At 35.7% G+C, this 20,370-nt stretch overlaps 3 protein-coding genes across 5 annotated transcripts; 2 read left to right on the top strand and 1 right to left on the bottom strand.

The window, feature by feature from the left end:
• Positions 1–200: 200 nt before the first annotated feature.
• LOC128167156 (vesicular glutamate transporter 2-like) lies at positions 201–12,265 on the bottom strand. Of its 3 annotated transcripts, none has more exons than XM_052832729.1 (13): positions 12,144–12,265; positions 5,048–5,476; positions 4,563–4,681; positions 4,346–4,463; positions 3,920–4,007; positions 3,401–3,487; positions 2,896–3,029; positions 2,659–2,805; positions 2,213–2,345; positions 1,828–1,938; positions 998–1,125; positions 822–906; positions 201–418 (listed from the first exon to the last, which is right to left on the bottom strand). In XM_052832729.1, exons 2-13 carry the CDS (start codon positions 5,381–5,383, stop codon positions 216–218), a joined length of 1,689 nt encoding a protein of 562 aa, XP_052688689.1. In that variant the 5' UTR covers positions 5,384–5,476; positions 12,144–12,265; the 3' UTR covers positions 201–215. The 3 variants fall into 3 exon arrangements, with proteins under 3 accessions (XP_052688689.1, XP_052688681.1, XP_052688672.1); XM_052832721.1 differs by lacking the exon at positions 12,144–12,265 and adding an exon at positions 7,030–7,359 and having other exon boundaries at positions 5,048–5,465; XM_052832712.1 differs by lacking the exon at positions 12,144–12,265 and adding an exon at positions 7,030–7,358.
• A 139-nt stretch (positions 12,266–12,404) lies between these two features.
• LOC128167178 (uncharacterized) lies at positions 12,405–14,251 on the top strand. The gene has a single exon (XM_052832756.1). It carries the CDS (start codon positions 12,418–12,420, stop codon positions 13,597–13,599), a length of 1,182 nt encoding a protein of 393 aa, XP_052688716.1. The 5' UTR covers positions 12,405–12,417; the 3' UTR covers positions 13,600–14,251.
• A 613-nt stretch (positions 14,252–14,864) lies between these two features.
• LOC128167169 (MOXD1 homolog 1-like) lies at positions 14,865–20,273 on the top strand. The gene is made up of 8 exons (XM_052832744.1): positions 14,865–15,218; positions 15,983–16,112; positions 18,047–18,151; positions 18,247–18,417; positions 18,506–18,684; positions 18,785–19,025; positions 19,110–19,206; positions 19,494–20,273. The coding sequence occupies exons 1-8, from the start codon at positions 15,018–15,020 to the stop codon at positions 20,002–20,004; spliced, it is 1,635 nt and encodes a 544-aa protein (XP_052688704.1). The 5' UTR covers positions 14,865–15,017; the 3' UTR covers positions 20,005–20,273.
• The last annotated feature ends 97 nt before the right edge of the window (positions 20,274–20,370 follow it).

The raw sequence follows: 20,370 nt of genomic DNA, 5'->3' as shown, positions 1-20,370 counted from the left end.
AACAGCTGTCGCAAACAAAACATGATGACGTCACAAATAGAATATGAACTTTTCTATCATAATAACGCCACGTCATAAAAAAGTAACGTCATAGTACCAACAATAAAGAAATAAACAGAGCCAAAAGTCACGGGTTTTTGCTTATTGCATGTAAACACAATATGATGATAAATTGGCAAATGATAATAGCAAAGTGCACATTTTAAACAAAATAATCAATCTTTATTTGCAGCTGTTGACATTCTGTGGACTATTTTGTTAATCTGTTCGGGTGTGGGATCCAGGGAAATTTTATCCTTTTTAGTTTCATTTGGTTTTTTCTGGCTATTTTCAACTGTGTATGGCTTTCTAGCAAGAGGGTCAACTTTTTGTATCAGCACAATATTTTCTGGCGGATTTGCCCATGGTTGCTCTTCCCCTGTTAGTATAGAAAACATTTAGGAAAAATTTAACAAACTGCCAGAAAAGTCGGTGGATAATCCTACCTTAAAACAAGACAGAACAAAAATATTGCAACAATTATCAGCAGTATTATGGAAAGCTAAATTTCTTAAACATGTGTGATTTCAGTAAGTCAGAATAATTGTGGCATCTATTTGTCTTAAATTATCCTTGTGGTGTGTTTGCAGTTATGTTTTTAGTAATGTGATACAGGTATTGTACATGTGTATTCTATGTTGTAATTATATGTAATGGTATTATGTCGTCGGAAAATAGCTCCTCAGAGCTAATGTTTATTGTTTTAAAACCCGACTTTAAATAAATATTCTATATAGAATTTAGAAAAATATCATATAATGTTTGTAAAATAAAACCAGTACCTGAACCAAACAATACAAAAACCAATGCGGAAAACAGCACTATGGCACTAGTAATGTAGAACGTCCCATTCCAACCCGTTATATTCTGAAATTTATACAAGATTAGGCGATGAGAGTTATATCATACAAAACGAGAGTTGTGAGCATCATTCTCAGTTCGCCAAGCACGAACTTACGTTCGGGGACAGGAACTCGCCGGCGACTATGGGGGTGATCACACCGGCCAGAGCAGCAAAGCATGACGAGATACTGACCAGGATGTTGGCATAGCGACTAGAGAGGTCATAGTAGTTCACCTGCCACCCTACAAACAACCAAAGGCAGAGATACAGTGACGTAATACAGCACAGGGTTGCAAAAGTTTTGATACAACAGGAAGCCACTTGGACACTATAAAGGTTCCTTTGTATACATGATTGTATGTTTTTAAGAAAAAAAACCCCAAACAGAAACAGATTAAGAAGAAAGTATTTCTTCAATGTGGTATGACACTTTCAATACTTATAACAAGCATGACAAAATAGCTTGAGAAAAATTAGAAAGGAATTAATTTTGAATGTTATCTTCTTTAAATAAGACGCACCTATATATATTTCCAGTAACTAAATGTTCAAATTGGTTTATACATTGACTGGGGTAAAGAATAACTCTTTATGCGATTGACAAGTAGTTTAGGAAAATGCATTTTAAAAGAGCTTTAAGATTTTGATTTTGACGAACCCAAAACATGATCAATAATGGAGAGAGATTACAAAATACTAGTAGACATGATTAATTCGCCTTGAAGAACTAATCTAAATCCAGTTTGATGAGTTATACCGTCTATCGATCGCTTGTATCGAATAATTTTTAAAAGAGGGGCCTCAGATACAAGAGACTAACATCAGTGATCATGTAGTATTTAACCGAGACGGAAAAAATCCCATGGCAACTGACAGTACCGCTAGTACGGGGGTCCCCGTCTGTAGGATCAGGGAACATTACTACACGTTAATGTAGTGTTTACCTGAGACAGAGAGTCCAAAGAATCCCATGGCCATTGACAGTACCACTAGTACGGGGGTCCCTGTCTGTAGGAAGGTCAGGAGGAGGAAGCACGCTGACTGGGATATAAAGCCTGGGGGACAAACACAAGATGGGGAAAAATGTCCTTTAAAATTGACACCTATATGTACAAATTATGATTTTAAAAATATAAAAAATTTTTATTGACAGATAATATAAGAAGTATTTATAAATTCATTTAGTAGCATTTTCTGTACTGTATAGCTGTATAAAAGGTATTTACTTCTTTTTTTTTACATTATTACATGTATTTATAAAACAATTTTTTTTTAAATCATGGTTGCAACGTTTTCTTTGAACGGTACAGATATACAATGTGATCCTACCGAATCCCGTCAGCAGTTTCCGTATAAACGTGGTGGAGTACTGTGGATTCAGATGGAGATAGTCCGCGATGTACCCACTGGTGAATGTACACAGCACTAACATCACGTGGGGGATGGACGAGTAGATCCCATTCTGGTCCAAACAATCATTTTATATCAATCAAATTGCAAATTATTTCTACGTCAACATTATTCAGATTCAGAATCAGATATCCGTTTTCTGTTAACATTAAATATTATATTAAGTAAAATGCAATATGGAGTATATAGAAAAGTATGAATCTGGCACTGTACCTATGCTTACAGTCTTGAAATTCAGACATAAAAAGTAATAATTTTGACAACAACCGCATTTGTTTATTCTACAGAATTGATTTCGACAGTAATTCTTAGCCAAACCCCCTTTACAAAAAATTTCATAGGTTAAAAAAAATCAAGGAACGCACCTCGGCTACGCTGAACCCAAACATACTCAGATAATACGGCTCGTTGGTCAGGAGTAATATGATGACCCAATTTCTGGCGAAATGGCACAAACATAGTGAGATCACCGGTAATGACGTCAGAATGTGTCGGTACGGGACCTTGAGATTCTGTGGAAAAAACCCAGAAAGTCATACAAATATAGGTATATTAATAAAGACAAAAATAATCAGACTTACTTAAATAAATGGAATATTTACCTCGTATTCTATGTTTTGTTTCCCTTGATTTTTAATAATATACTCGTATTCTGATTGGCTGATAGAGGGGTCGTGAGAGGGTTTCTCAAAAACAAAACACAGCCATGCAAAATACCACATAATGCAAAGTCCACCTAGAAAAATGGTTCAATGCATAACGTGTACTTTAATTGACTTACAGACCATGTTAATATTTCATAATTTCAAAAACAAATTAATAATGAAAATACTATCATATTATTCGAGAATTTACTATAATAAATGTTTAACATATATATTTTAACATGATACATAATATCATCTGTCATACAGTACTAGTACCCCAAACTACTCATTATTTAATGATATGTATAAACACACACTAGGTAAATGATGGTCAAAGTGGGGAAAAAAAATAATTCTAAAATGAAACGTTGATTGTATCAATATCTCTTTAACGTTTACATTCAAATGTTGTTACTTAAAACAGCAATGTAAGCTGTGTAAAGTGGGTAGAGAGTCTTACTGGAGACATAGTAGACATACTCCCAGGAGATGTAGTGTGTTATCAACCCACTCATAGGGAAACCAACAATGGCGCCTGCATAGGTCCCTGAAACCGACAGGATTCACGAACACGTTAAAAAGAGACACAACGAAAGACAAACCAAACAATACCTCTCAAACTTCAGAGAAAGAAATTTTACAGAAAATACTTAAATTAAATGACTAAATTCATTTTTTTTTCTTCAAAAAATTTTAAGTAATTTATAAAACTGTTTAATACAGAACCATTTATGCATTTAAAATGTAAATTAATAAATATTTATAATTTTATATGAGATGTTTTGATCAATAAAGATAACAGAGAAATAACTATTTTTGGAATACGATGGTAATTTCATGTAAAGGAAGGGTTGAAAAAAAATTGCAATTTAAACAAAGGATTATCGAAATAAAATTCGCTGACGTAATCACAGAACGTGTGGACAGCAGGTGTATAAGCCTCAACACGCTGAAAATAAATCTGATTTAATCAAAATACCTGTAAGAACGGCTGCTACAAGACGCCCACGTTCATTGGTTGTTGTCCAGTGACGTAACACGCCGTAAGAGGCGGGGTACAGGAAACCCTAAAGCATGTCAAATTTCAACACATCATTCGAACATCTTAAATATTTTTGACACATTCACTTTAACAACATTTTCTACAGCTTCTCTGTGAAAGCCACGGCAGGTGCAACAGATGGTTGTTTATTAAAAAACGCAATTATGAATCATCAAAATGCACGAGGATTTGATACACTAAACACGTACTTAATAATAAAATCGATTTGAGGGCTTTGAACAAACTTAGGACTTCTAACACGAGTGTACTTTTGTTATCTTATACTTTTTTGGTGATTATTTCGTGACAAATTTATGACACCTCTCTCTCTCTCTCTCTCTCTCTCTCTCTCTCGTTCGTTACCTCCCCCGCCCCCTGGAGAAATCTGATGACACAGCTAGTTGTGTAGCCCAGGTGTTCAATGCTGACCGGTAGGAGAACGTTTAGACTGGCGGAGAAGAGGATACACGCTCCAAATGCTCTGAAAAACCAAATGAAAACTATGCTGTTAATCAAATCGTACTTAACGCCTCAGTTAGATGATAGCGGTTTTATGGTATAATACGACTTTGGGACTTACTTATTGCATGCCCACCTAGAGGTGAGATAACCTGCCGGAAGCTGGGACAGGAAGAAACCGATGTAGAACAAACTATGCAGGAGTTCCGCCATTTTGGTGTCCCATTCCACTGTCGGAAGCTTTAACAAAAATCACAAGTTAATTCAACATGAAAAGTTTGTAAATACTTTTGTGAAAATTGTCATAAAACGGTTCAAACGTCTCTATGGTCACATTAAAAAATTGATTGTTAGCCCAATTATGACGGACTTGTTAAAGAAACGTATCAGACTCAAATATTTGTTTTATTATATAACAATCAGGGCTATATCTTTTTCATCTGCAGTTGTTTGCAGATTTTTTTTTTACAATTTTGATTAGATTTTAGATTGAATTTTTCTATAAAAATTTTTCTAGAGACCGAACTAAAGTGGGACGAACAAATATTTTAGAGTCGGGTGGCCTAAACTTGCAAAGATATTTTCCAAAGTGGGTCAAAGTCTTACATTCCATTTGGCTTCTGGTGTCCCTACTTTCATATGGGCCTCTTCATCCAGAATGGTTATCATGGTCACTCCAACGTTTGTTCTCATACAATACACAACCATCATTCCAAGCGTCGACAGGAATACCACAATGTACCTCCTTGGGATGTACGGACAAGAACAGCAGCCGTTAGAACTGGCGTCCGACATGTCGGACTCATCACCCTTGACTTGACTTTCCTTTAGGGGGTCACCATCACTCGTCCGTCCTTGACCTCTCTTCTCAGGGCTGTCCCGGCTACTGTCGTCTGCCGTCGAACTGTTGTCCGGAGACGCGGTTTCCTGTGACGTCAACATCTCTGCACTCTGGGTCGATGGTCCCAACAGTGCATTATGATTTTGTATTCCGGCGTGTTTTATCAGTTGGCGGGATCGTGAACTGTCATCAAACTGTACATGAACATAAAAATACACAGCTCCTAGAGAGCTAAATCAAATATTGATCTTAAAACCATCACGACTTAGCTAATTCAGTCACTTTTGAAGTGAACAGGTGAATAGATGGAAATCGTTGATGGGATTTTGAATTAGTTCGAAGACACTAACATAAACCTAATCTCCTATTATTACAACTGTACTGACAAACCACGTGTGGGATTTAAAATGCGACTTGTCGACCTTATACATAAACAGTATCTATATAACGGATTTCATCGTTTGGTTTAAGTAGTTAATTTTGTGTGTCACTTGTTTACACAAACAGCAAATAAAAAAATAAAAATAAAATCATGATAATTTTTGCGCAAAACACAGCGTACATAAGTACAATTTGAGATATACAAATAGCATCAACATCCGTATAGAGGAAGACAAATTACAGTAATTCTCTATTACTGACAAATCAGATGGCCAATTTTGTAAGTCCTTAAATCTATCATCCGATTGTTGAAAAGATTGGTTTTTTTGTTTTGTTTTGTTTTGGGGTTTTTTGCTGTCATTTTAAGATTTTATTCACACAGCTTTTTAATTTCCACCAGAAAATAGACTATAGCTGCGTTCGTCTGTTCGATACGTGTGTTCACCGACAGAGGAGTCAAGGACCTACGTACAATACATTGTATTTTTTATTTAGTTCAAAATTCAATGTTCGAATCAACTGAAATAACTTAAATTTGGATTTTTAGCGCACCTTGTATCGTTTTTTTTTCACTTTATATGTGTGCTGAACATACTGAAATACAAAGAAAGAATGAAATCATCTTTAAATGTTTGGATTTCACCTACTCTTACCAACTTGGCTAGACAGGTTGAAATCACGTATGCATCTTTCTCATGCCTTTATCTCTATCACGGAGTATTCAAACAAGCGGAATTGATTTAAAGTAGAAAGTAGAAACCCCTACGTTACCACGTAACAATATGCACTTATAGCATTTTTATTACCTAAAGTGCGATGTTAAAATCGCTCAAAATAATATCTTATTTACGAGTTAGGTAAGAATAACTTAGTTAAAGTTCTGTCATGACTTCACATGATATCCAACAAATCATAACAATTTATTTCATCATTATTCTAACCTGTTTTAATCACTATAAATATTATGATCAGCTAGAAAAGTACACACACTTGATAAAGTGAATACGAACTATACCTTTTTTCCAGATTTAAAGTGTTGCACATCTGATATTGATTTAGTTTGAACACATTTTATTGACTGTGAACCAAAGGTTTCAAGTCATAACGCAGATATCCTTCCCATATCGGAACATATTGTTATTATATATTAATATCAAATAGATCTTAAGTTAATAAGAAAATGTGAAACCTGTACATAAACTCCGCAAGTTTTAAATAATTTCATTGATCTAATGTAACTTGCAGTTTGAATGAACTTTGACAACTTCGGTAGGGCTATAATCTTATGAGACCCCGTTCATCGTCAATATTACCTAAGCTATAGCGCCCTTTTCTCTCTATACAAAAATTGCCCCCTGAGTCTTACCTTTGGGATCACTGGGTGGGGTGCGTCCAGTTCTAATCCTCTGAGACAACGACTGCTGTCCTCTCACACAGATGATTAACTAAACACAGAGAGGCAGATACAGTCGGCAGAAAAACAGCTGTTGACGAGAGATCGAACTCACACTAACGGCTGATCACTGGGGCCGTCAAGTGATACCGCGAGGACCTGATACACGGTCTTACATGTACAACACGCACCGGTCCACGCCGGGGCCGGAGAAATCCGGGGACGTCCGGATTCTACATGTAATGCAGTTTATATTTGATCATCGTCTGTGATTGCGATGATTGGCCAATCATCTCCCATTAAGTTAAACAATTTCAATGTATAACGGAGTACTTGTACATGTATATATTTGAAGGATTATGGACAACCATAAGAAGCTTAGTGCTATTGTTATTACAGACAATAACACACAAAATAGAATAAACAAATACACTTCTGGTTAAATTCCAAACTTCTCAGGCACGTAGTAGCATCGTTTTTGAAAGAAAAAAACCCAACTTCAAAATTCTAATCCGGGGGGGGGGGGGGGGAGGGGGTGGCGGCTGGCGTAGTATATCTATAACTTCAATTTTACTATTTTCACATACTTTATCCCAAAAAAACTGGGGGGGGGGGGCATTAATTGATTAATTCAATTTTTATATGTAAATTTAATTATTTTAGATGCTGCGAGAAAGGGGTCCCCCCTTCATCTCCCCCCTTCCCTGATGCTACGTGCCTGCTTCTAGTCTACTATTATTACACCAATTGCATGGTTAACTGCAGACTGTACATCATCGTACTCCATGGCATATGTATGGAACGCCGGGACTGTCTTATATGGGATTTAACATTATACGCAGTGTTCTCCTCATTATATTTGGTAGTATATTCATTATATGAGGTCTTTATTACATTATATCGTGTGCATTTTCTATTATATATAGTACTTCTTTCATTATATGATATAGTTATTTCACTATATTATGTACATTTATCATTATATGAGGTGCTTCCAACATTATATGAGGTGCTTCTAACATTATATGCGGTCGTTCTAACATTATATGCGGTGAACACAACATTATATTATGTACTTCTCACATTACATACAGTATATTCATTATTAAATGTAGTATTTCTGTTATTATGATGATGATGATGAACATTAAATATTATGTCCGGTCCTGTCAGCATTCCGTGCGGTAGATTTTGCATTTCGTTGTGATGTAGACACAGTATTATATTTACATCTCCCAAGTATTATTCCCTCTATTTCTTACGAAAACTTATAGTTAATTCATAGCTCTATAGAAACAGCCAGACTGAAATCTACACGCCCCATTTATTGATTGGTCGAAATCTACAGCGGCTGAAACTGACAAGAAAATGACAGGACAGATATCAACACGCCCTGTTTATCGATTGGTCCAAAGCTATAGTGACCTAGGAAAAATCACGGACTGCACGAGATAATCATGACGATGTCAGACTCAAAGTCTCACAGGAGACGATTTGGCTGTTTCTTTTAGCTAACTTACTTACGTACATCAACAGTAATTTAGTGAATTTTACTTAATTTTCCTAATCAATTTATCGATTAGCTTAAAGAAAGATGTTAATATAAACAATAAAATGCTTTCTTTGATGATTTATTCGGGTTATGAAGGTAGTGATCATTGCAGAAAAAATTTACATTACCCGCTAACGCGGGTTATGTATTTTTTCTGCAATGTCACTACCTTCATATCCCGAATGAATCACCAAAGAAAGCATTTTATTGTTTAAATATGCTGTGCTTTCATCTTTATGATGATGATCTTTCGGAAGCTTATTTTCGGAATCTCTGGAATATAAACGCAGAGTTTTTAGTATGACGAATCATTTGATAAAGTCTGTTTAGGTACGACTCGGTTTGGGTACGACTTCACTGTAAATCTATCATTGGAGATCATTCAGGGTTATGATTAAATTTCATGTTGACAATTTACAATTTGGCACAATTCAGTGGCGTCTGAAGCAAATTGAAAGTGGGGGGGGGGGGGGCTAGCTAGACTAATCATCAGAAATCTTGACAAGATCATTAAAATCTGGCTCCAATTTTCGATATCACTATTAATATTTTAATCTTTTTAGGGTAAATTTAGGAACAATTTTACTTGATGCGATAAAAGTTGGGGGACTGAACCCTCCATGATGCTATATTCCTAATGGTTAGGTCTAACTTTGCAAAAAAAAAAAAGGGGGGCTAGCCCCCCCCCCCCCCCCCGGTTCCGACGCCTATGCAGTTGAAGTAACAACAGTTCCATTTATTTATTGAAACGACAGCAGGATACAATCTGCCGGGGGAGAGGGGGCATCTCCTGTGAAAACAGAAATATGTACATTTATATTCTATTTTCATCACAGGAGAGTTGTACTTTTTTTGGTTTACTTAAAAAATAAAATTAAATGCAAGTAGAGGTGTGAAGCTGAACTCTCGTACTTGTGTGCATGAGCTCTAAACCGGACACGTGGACATAAAATCCATCAAAAATAGTTTTACTAAATATAAATTATCAAAATAAAAAAATATAATAGCGGGAACAGAACATACCTTGTCAAAAGTTGTCAACATTTAATATGTATGTGTGCACGAATGAAGGTCTTATTTCTTTATGAATTCAATATGCCAATTATATAATATGCAGACATTACCGATGATTTTTCAAGCTCGAATGGCGTGCATTGAGAGAAGAATGGAAGGGGGAGGGGTGTCTTAAAATTTCAGAAACTGCTCATTCATCTTCATTAAATGCAGATGTAAAGTTTACTATCTGGGATAAATATAATCTAAATTACAAATTTTAAGTAAACGATATTTATTAATTTGGCGGTACTTCAAGAAAAGTTTTGTCACAAGTGTCCTTTCTGATATATTTCATTTTATCAAACCAAATATACAACATGACTAAAGTAGTCATGTTGTATATTTGATTTGATACAAGGAATACATCTGTGAAATATGAAAGCAATTGCCCCACCAACTCAAAAATTAAGGCCAAGATCTATATTTTTGCGGACAAACAGATGGACGAACAGGGCAACAACTATATACTTCCGAATCTTCGATTAGGACGGGGGCATAAAAAAGCTTAAACTTAAAAATTTAAAATGTCTCTTTGCTAACTAACCGTACGAATCGTGTACCTTTGGCAAGCGAACATGTATATCACGGGAAGGCCCAACAATGAATATTGTATTAAGTATTCAGGAGCAGATCGAATATTTATTTCAATCCACCTCTTTTCCAAAACCAAGAAATAAGAATTCCTTTAACGCTAAATGGGTATATTTCTAAAAGAATAATTTAAAATTTTGGCAAGGTCCTAGAAATATGAATAAAAAACTTAACTTTAAATTATGAATTGTGATTTGTGCAGTATTGAAATTATTTTTTTAAAACTTATCAGGAGAAAAACTTAAATAGACAATGTGCAGATCTATTTTCACGCCTTATAATTTGGAAAGATATACTGTAATCCTCATCAAGTATTTAAGAATGTTTAAGCAAGGCTAGACAAATAGCATTGCCCGGCAATAGGTACATCCATCTATAAATTGAGCCATTTTAAGGTCCCGTAAAATCAATCGCAATTTCTCGGGCCTTTCCTGCATGCTCGGAAAAACGCCTCGAATGTATTAACATCACCGGATGTTAGGATTTTATACAAAATGGAGTCGCTTCCCATTAAAATACATGTAAGTATCGGCTAGACAGTTTTGTATGTCGCTTCTGTGTTATATTCTAGTGTATATCGTTTACTTTAATGAAGTATAGCTCACATCTAAACAGATCATGAAATGTGTTGTATTTATAACAAGTTCTATAAAAAGGGGGGTTGTCATGGACGCCTAGGTAATACATTCGAGGTGTTTTTCCGAGTCTGCCGGAAAGGCCTGAGAAGTTGCGATTGCCCGTAAAATATCATCCATTTTTTTCATAGCACGACTTCCGAAAAAAAAGCTTCAGAAAGATCTTCATCATAAAGATGAAAGCACAACATATAATACTGTGTCTACATCACAACGAAATGCAAAATCTACCGCATATAACTACATCATATAATGAAAGAAGTACTATATATAATGGAAAATGCACACGATATAATGTAAAAAAGACCTCATATAATGAATATACTACCAAATATAATGAGGAGAACACTGCGTATAATGTTAAATCCTCATATAAGACAGTCCCGGCGTTCCATACATATGCCTTTTGCTGTTGTAACTTTACATACGTACTGTAGCTAAGAGTGTACGACGAAATTACAGTTATGACAATATAAAACTTCAAAAACTTAATTCAAGCAAGTATCACTATGCATATATGCTTTCAACTCCCTCCACATATGTAGATTTCATTATAATGATTATGTTTAACGTTTGTAGAAACTTTATCATTGATAAACCATTAATATCTAAGATATAATCATAAGTTTCTCGCCATGTTTATCTATGAATACATTCATTAAAGCGATAACTTGTGATGAAGCCATTAAATTAACTGGTAAATTAAAAAAAAATGTATCCAATTAATAATTAGATAAGAAATTAGAGGTGTGTTGGCCTGGGTGGTCCCTATGAAAAAAATAAATTAATATCAATTTAAAGGAGAAGGGGTCCAAAAAGGCGGATCATAATTCCTGAAACATACATGTACATACTCATTATTTATGAAATATAAAGTAATCAATTATTTCAAATGATAGAAATCTATTTTGAGGTATCAATATACTATATATACCATAACGTTCAGCTTATTTACCTTTTTTGTATATGTCAGTGTTATTGTGGCCTCGGGAAAACCACCAGTAGGCCTACTCTACTGTTCGACAGTTCAAGTCTTTTGTGGAGACAAATAAGTTCTTGAAACCTTTCTTTATGGCAACATTCCATAATTTCAAGCTTATATTGCAACATCGTACAGAAAATCAGGCTAGATTTCTTCAATATCATCGTTGAGAATTGCGAGGAAATTCGAATTTATTCATACCTGCGAGTAATGTAAACGTCACGTGTATTTTATCGCCCAATTATTTTGAATGGTTTCATAAAATACTTACGTTGGCGAAGCACTTGTTCGGAGCAACTGTTCATTCCTTGATTGTGGCAGCAGCACGTAACGTTGCAGCGTTGACACAACACGCTTCAAGAGTTGTCTCCCTTTTCTTCATTGAAAATTTTTGATATTCTAGAATTAAACCAGTATCAATAATCATAATATCACTGTCAAAATAGCACTCATTCATTTTGTATTTTGTGATCGAACTTATTCAACAACGAAATCTCACACTCAAAACTATGATTTACGTCATATTCGTGACGTCATAAAACAACATGCGAACGATAAGCAGCTCTTTTATATGGTGCCTGGTTTTCTCAATTTCATTGTGGAAATTCGTTGTAAACCAGACAACGGAAACGAACAAAAGCATTTCGAATAATGCACTTGGACCTACCAAAAAGCCAAAAGTTAGCTGGGTTCATCCCATTTCAAGAGACGATCCCAAAGTTAAAGATATCCTTATGAGCCCAGTGAGACAGAAGCTAAAAATAGTAGGACCATTTCTGGCGGCTCACAAATACTTTGCAGTGGATCCACGACAAATCAGAGGTAAAATCCAAAGAAAAGGAGGGCTCCATAAACATTTTCCTAATCCACGAATCGTACAGATGGAGCCAAGTTTGACTCTTGCGTGTGAGGAGAGTGAACTGGCATGTATCAACGAAATTTTCAAGAAAGCTCGTGACTCAAAATCTGTGAGTAAAATTCAAGGAAAGGAGAAGCTTGCCAAGCGACACAATTTCTGGCCATTCGAATCCGAACTTGATATATTTCGCTATCGCGCCACCGCTGCGTATTACATGTGTTGGTTTACAGAACTGAAAAGTCCTCTCTTACGATTTTTAGACGATAAGGCAGATGGATGTCTTGATTCTTTGTCAATGACGGTAGAAGCAGCTAATAGAACAGTGGTCGACTTTAGATCCCAGTACGGGGGGAACCAGTCGGAATGGGTCTCTTTGTGGACCTGTGCCTTCCTGTGGTTCTGTCCGGATCCGTGTTACGGCAAAAGTTCAATGGGAAACGTGAGAGACGAAATATCTGCTCCAGAGGACCCACTTAACCCATGTAAAACACTAAAAAACAAGGCGTGTACGTGGAGCGAAGGACAAAACGTGGATTTTGAGGACATGACCCGCAACCGATTAAACTTCTCGTGTGACTGTGCCTCAGAGAAGCCGGGACACGTGTGGAGTTCCCGGTTCTCTCTGTGCATAGACCAGGACGAGTGTTATGATCAGGTGGGCCAGTGTGCTGAAGACAAGATCTGTAGGAATACAGTCGGCTCGTATTCTTGTGGCTGCAGGCGAGGATATCGTATGGATAAATCGGATGGAACTTGTGTTCGAAGCCCATTATTTAAAGGTTCGCTTGACAAAATTCGTCTTCGAGGAGAAAAGAAAGCAGGGAACGTACCTTTTTGGGTTAAATTTCTGGAAAAAATTATGGGATGATAACTTTGAATTTGTGTACAGGTGTACACCAATTCGCCAGGAAGTGTAATATTATTGATGACACGTACACAATATTCATGTACCATATAGCTTTTAGATGTATACACATCAACTGTACACATGATTGTGCTGAGTTTTTGCAATGATATTATACTTATGAACTTAGTTCTTTGAATTTTGTACTGCTTAAGTGCACTTGCAAACTTCAAAATCTTTAAAACATTAAATGGGTATATAAACTAATTAACTAATTGCGTACACAAAGTATGATGACCATTTTGTGAATTTGTTTTTAGCACATCTTAAATTATATGTTATATGTTGTATATAATTTATACTTAAATTGGGAATCTCTTCCATTTTTGGTAGCGACATGTCATCATTCATGATATTTATGCACTGGTTAACGCTCAAAAGTCAAAAGGTTTCATTTTCACCTTTCTTTATTTTGTGTGTCATTGAAAAGAGCTAGAAAAAATTCAATAATGAACTTCTTTTTATTATCAATAAGTTTTATAATAAAATCCGTTCATAAAAGTTTTTAAACATTGAAGTTGCAGAAAATTAACCCACATTGTCAGTAAGAAGCACTGACAGCAGTATCAATGAGGAATTCGATATATATTTTATTAGAGAAGTAATGTCATTTATGATAAACATGGTTTTCATAATAAAATGCATAACTATATTTTTTTATCGGTTTGAGTGTCGATCCTGTAGGCCTAGGAATTAGGATTTCGAAGAAAGGTATACTCTATTTTCAGAACTGCATGTCCTAATTAGCAACACAAACAACTCTACATTTGATACTTTTTGGAGTTAATATTTATTATTTTTTAAATATACTGACATATTTCAATTTTTTTCATATTGTTAAAACTAATGATCTTAAAGTCAACATTAGAGTTAGGTGTTTTATAGTCTGATTTAAATGAATTAATTAAGACATGGCTCTGTTCTGAATCTAGCATTTTTATATGATTTATAATAATGGCAGATTGTGCCTTTAAATATAGTTGCATTATAAGTTGACAACGCCTAAATTGTTTATTATTCCTAAAAATTACCATCTTTATCGTTCAGCTAACAATTGTAGCATTCTCATTTCACATACACTGAATAAATGTATATGATGGAAAGAACAATTTTTAGCAATGTATTAGAATAAAGAAGGGACGAGTACTGTGGTTTCGAAACTGTGAAAGCGACCAAAAACTTTTTTTCCATTCAACGCGAAACGAGTCTCAGCCTATATTTAACGTTTTATTTATCGTTTCACAACTTTGTGCATAAAACTTTCACAAGTACATCATGCGCAGTCCAATTAATTACTTTGAGTGATTAGTCCTTTTGCATGAATTAACATCAGAAAAAGAAGTAAGCTATAGCTAGGACGAATTCTGACACAAGAGCCGAGAATGCACGTGTTGGGTTTGATAGGTTTTTTCTTGATACCGGTCGCTCGAGGATGGCCCACGTACAACGACCTGATCCCTAACGGAGATAAAGTGCCCAACCCCTGTAACCCCTCCCTCATATGGAACGGAGTCGGTCACTTAGGACCTTACGGGTCAGGACCAAGAAACCAGTTCGGACATGATTTTATTAAAGCTAATAAGGTAGGTGAAATAATTCTTAATAACTACATGTTTAATTGAAATATTCCTCCACTGAGCGACGGCAGTGAGTTTGAATCTTGTTAGTGGTCAGTCAGTCCTGGGTTACTCCGTCCTCGCTAGAGTTTTGTGGTCAGTGACCAGCTTGTTACAATCATTGTCAATGGTAATCAGTGTACGTCATTACTCGTTTCCCAGCATGAATGTTTTATTACATGTACATCCCGAACGTTGACAGTTAATGTACAGGTAAATATATATAAAACGGTAGTAAGTAAAGGGAATTAATATTAAACCGTGTGTGCATGGATTTTTCAATTATAGACAAATGGGGTCTCTTGACTGAATTATTCATTTAGATTATATTGTTATTATATATACATTTACTCACATTTTGATATTTTATATGAAATCTCATTTACATCACCTGAGCTTTGTTGTGGAGTAGACGAGCCCCTCAACCCCCCCATCCTGACCCTGAAAATTAACTTCAGTGTGGTGTCCGGGCATGAGAGAGAGTTTAAACTAAAGATATTTTTTTGTGGAGGCTTTTGGGGCTTTCTTTAGAACCTTTCTTTTGGAAAGGGGAGAGGGGGTACTTGCATAACGATTTTGTATAGATCGGATATAGGAATGATAAAACAATGAGAAAGGTAAAATACATGCACATATACTTAATATCCCTTACCCATTACTACTAGGGTAAATTCTTACCAATACATTTGGATACCGGTACTAAATCTAACATTTCTTGGACCTCCCAATAGATATGGAGCGACATCTGCCGCCTGGATTCTGATGGGGACGGGAAATACAATGGACTGGAATTAGGGGACCCTAACTGTGAATGGTCCACTTCCAACAGAAACCTCAGCCTTCCGGCTTTCTCCCACCCAGGTATACTAAATTTATACAAGACTTTAAACACAACTGTAAAATGTTAAATGGTTAAATGTGTTTCCAGGGGGGGGGGGTCCGAGGCATATTTTCAGTAATTTTGCTATGTGAATTAAAAAAATCATGACCCCTTGATCCGCGGCATGGCTCGTACAATGATTCAATGAAAGCTTTACCATGAAGTATACTAGTATACTATATGCATGACGTAGGGGTCGGTAAACATCGCGAGGTAATTTGTCAAGTCTGAATAACGAGAAACATTGAGTGGAGCTATAACAGCATTGACACTGCTTAAAAGTTCTGGATGCATACAAAGTTATCATGTCACTTGTTTAAAATTTTGAACCAACAATAAATCATAGCATGCATCAACACAGAAATGAAAAATGTTCGTGATATGCAAACCCGATATTCACTGTGATTGCGACAAAACTACTAAATATAATCATGTCATCACGTTCAATGTAATACTATGTTATCAAAATTGTTATCATAGCGTTCAGTTTAAACATTGAATATAATAATGACTTAACCTTTACTTGTATATGTAATCATGACTTGATCATTAATTGTAAATGTAAATATGATTTGATTATTTAAGTGTTATAATGACTTCCTTAAATAAAATCGATATCATTACTTAAACATTAAATGTAATAATTACTAGACCATTAAATAAGACCATGATTTAAACGTTAATGTATTAATGGTATGGGAATCATAAATGTAACCGTGGTTTAACATTAAATTTATTCATGATTATATCACAAAATGTATTCATTGCTTAATCACAAAAGAGTCTAATGACTTTATCACTAATTGTAATTATGACTTAAACATAAAATGTAATAATGAATTTATCACTAAAGGTAATCAAAACTTAAACATTAAATAAAATCAAAGTTTGAACGTTAGATATAATCCTGACTTAGTCACTAAACTAATCAAGACTTGAAAATTTAATGTAATCATGATATTATGACTAAATGAAATAATAACTTTATCACTAATTGTAATCATGATTTAAACATTAAATGTAATCATCACTCGGCCATAAATATAAGCATGCAGCAATTATCGAATATAGATTAGCAATTATATGACTGGTTGTTAGAGTGACTAACAAATATATTAATTGTAATAATAATATAGATATTTAAAGCAAGACATTACTTATCAATAATTTAATCATTGTAATTAAGTTTTATTGTAATTTGCAATTACGACACTGTGTCAAGTGCCTGGCATATATACATATATATATATGTGCCTCCTATCTAATAATACAGTCCTGTGTTACGACACAATTTTACTTTGTAATGATTTTCATAAATCATCATGGCATCGATCATGAGATATATATATATCAAATTTAAAGTGCATAAACTTTAAGTAATCAATAAGCTAAGCAACACACGTATAGTGCTACAGGTACATGTTAAAAATGACATGGCTGGCTAGGTGAACTGGTGATGCAATTTATCATTAATGAATATTCAAAGAACCGTTTGATTAAATGTAAACAAGACACGATCGAGGATACACAAAGTGCCCATTAGTGAATTTGTTATTCCAAGTCATCTCAACAGGTGAGACAATAAAGCCTTCAAAAGGTGTGTACAGGCTGTAGGTACAGGTATCTGTTGTAACGTATTCCTTGCACATGCATAAATGAAAAAGCCACGACACACGAAAGAAAAACACTCTTGAAAGCCTATACAAAGTACTTTTGACAATGATATCAAAATAAAAAGCATATGTAAATATAATATTAGTATTGACATATGGCAGCAACTCACCACTGTGCTTTTGCTTTATTTTTCTGGAAATCTTAGAGAAGTTGTTGGTCCGTGTGTTTGTTACAATAACGTTGATACAGCCACCAATGTCTATAAGCTCAATAATATTTTAGATGTTTTTGTCTCACACAGGAGTCTGTGAGCCCTGGGATAGCCCTACATGTCAGGCAATGAACGCCTCGCTGGACTGCAGTGCTGACAAAGTGTCCACAGACTGCGAACAAATAGACGAACCAGGTTACATTACATCTCTTCACTATTTTCTAAATTTCCATTCCTTGAAAATAAATAATCTGATTTGAAAATGTTTACTTTTACATTTTTGAATACAGGTGTGCAGAAGTATGACATGTTCCTTGTTAACTATTCCGTACCTCTGAAGGAATCAACCTTTACATGTCGAATTTTTGATTTGCCCGTGAAAACTGACTATCACGTGATAGCATCTAAACCAATCAACTATCAGCATAAACTTCTGGGGCAAGTGGCGGTTTATGGTTGCAGTAAGTGGTTAGATCTTTTTCGTCTTTTTGTGTGGAATTCTTTTCACGGATGCATTTTGCCGCGTTTTAACTCATACTTTGTTTGTAGACCCAAACTCTGGCGAGATAACAAGGAAGTCGGTGTTTGAATGTTCCTCTTCTGTCGCTAAACCATGCCAGGACTTGATAGCAATCATGGACCAAGGTGAAATAGACCAGGGCAACTGTTTCCCAAGGGATGTCGGTCTTCTAATAGGCAAAACGGGATACAAACAAGTCCTGATGAAGGTAATACATATTATAAAGTTATTAGTTCTTCCGACTTGCAAGGAATGGCATTGAAAATCAGTGTGGTTTCTTTAAAAACAAAACAAACTTAATTTTGTAGTGGACGTTCCTAAACCCACTGAAAGAGCCTGGTACAACAAACGCCGGAATGTCTTTGTACCTGACACCGAACCTGAAGAAGTATAACGCAGGTGTAGCTATCCTGGAGGAGACACACTTCAGCATTCCCGGAAATCTCCCCAGCTACTCGGTGTCGTCTGCTTGTCCCAGCTCGTGCACACAGTTTCAGATGAGGTCACCTGTGACGGTTGTGGCGGGAGTCAACATCATGGGACACTATGGTATGTAGCGAGATACGTCGCAACCATACTTCTCATTACAATTAAGTAAAGGTTGATTCAAGAATCAGTATTTTATATCTTCAGGGGTTAAACAAAGGGTTGATGTTGAAAGAAACGACAGGATCTACAACTCCATAACAGAAGACACCAAATATGACGTGTATAATCCAAGAGTGTTCTGGTCAGTGTCAGTGTGTTATTAAATACAGAGCTGCATTGAACTGTAAATTATAGATTTATATGAATTTATATATATCATATTTTACTAACGTGATAACACTGAAAATTGAAAAAGATGTCAAATTTTGAATTGAAATTTGTACCGTATCAGTGAATTTTCAAGGATAAGAAAGTTTTATTTAATTTCACGACTTTGTTCCGAAATACTCATTTATCCCAAATGAGAAATTTGTGTACTTGTATTTCATTAGAGAGATGCTGTATCTTTTAGCTCTCTATACAAAACAGGTACACTACCCCCGTACCGGTCCTCCCAGGTGACATGTTGAAGCTGACATGTGAGTATAACACAGTGGGAGTACGTGATGATATCACGTGGGGAATGGGGCCCAAACAGGAACTGTGTAAAACCATCCTCATCTACTACCCAAGGGAGAACTGGGACGACCACCACTGTGAAAGCTTCAAGAACATCCCTCTGTGTGCGCTGGAGATCGGGGACTCCGTGTTTGGGTGTACGTACCGTGGGTTCATGCTGGCCCTACACAACGACCCGCTGTATGACATGACAGGCTGCGACAACACAGCGACCTGCTCTAACGAATGTCTGCAGAAGACGATTGCCGCCCGCTCCACGCCCTGCCTGTCTGGCGACATGTACGACTTGTGGAAACTCATGGCCATGTCATTACGGAACGATAAACTAATCACCCTCTTTAAAGCCCTTGTCGTCTGCGAGGAGCAGTATATGACCGCCATGTTGGAGGCACGGTCACAACGTGGAGGACGAGGAGGATAGATTATGTACAACTGTTCAATTGTTTAAATAAGGTCCATTCCTTGCAATGATACTACTTTACTTTCATTTATGTAGGATTCAAACATAGTGGAATTCTTCATGTATACATATATACATACTGATCTCCAAACAAAAGGAGTCTCATAAAAACGACCATTTATGATAAAATAAACTGCTGCTGTCTCTAGAAAGATGTTTCTGTTCCTTATTTTGACTCAACAAGGTAAAATGACAAACTAAACAGTCTTCAATACGTTATTAACATATAAAGAGATCTGCATGTTTACACGTTGTGGTATTAAATAAATGATGTCACAATCAACATTCAATTTTTACTCATACTGATTGTGTTCTTCCAACACTTGC

This window comes from Crassostrea angulata, chromosome 1, assembly GCF_025612915.1.
Source record: "Crassostrea angulata isolate pt1a10 chromosome 1, ASM2561291v2, whole genome shotgun sequence".
Taxonomy (NCBI): domain Eukaryota; kingdom Metazoa; phylum Mollusca; class Bivalvia; order Ostreida; family Ostreidae; genus Magallana; species Magallana angulata.
The sequence above is the reverse complement of the archived record's forward strand: the minus strand, read 5'-3'. Positions and strand labels throughout refer to the sequence as shown.

Excerpts from the sequence above, each read along its gene's own strand:
- LOC128167156 (XM_052832729.1), bottom strand. The coding sequence starts at position 5,383 with ATGTTGACGTCACAGGAAACCGCGTCTCCGGACAACAGTTCGACGGCA. Across the intron at positions 4,682-5,047 it reads CACCAGAAGCCAAATGGAAT|CTTCCGACAGTGGAATGGGA; the intron begins GTAAGACTTTGA and ends TTTTTGTTAAAG. Across the intron at positions 4,008-4,345 it reads TTCTCCAGGGGGCGGGGGAG|GGTTTCCTGTACCCCGCCTC; the intron begins GTAACGAACGAG and ends GACATGCTTTAG.
- LOC128167178 (XM_052832756.1), top strand. The coding sequence starts at position 12,418 with ATGCGAACGATAAGCAGCTCTTTTATATGGTGCCTGGTTTTCTCAATT.
- LOC128167169 (XM_052832744.1), top strand. The coding sequence starts at position 15,018 with ATGCACGTGTTGGGTTTGATAGGTTTTTTCTTGATACCGGTCGCTCGA. Across the intron at positions 18,685-18,784 it reads ACAAACAAGTCCTGATGAAG|TGGACGTTCCTAAACCCACT; the intron begins GTAATACATATT and ends TTAATTTTGTAG. Across the intron at positions 19,026-19,109 it reads CAACATCATGGGACACTATG|GGGTTAAACAAAGGGTTGAT; the intron begins GTATGTAGCGAG and ends TTATATCTTCAG.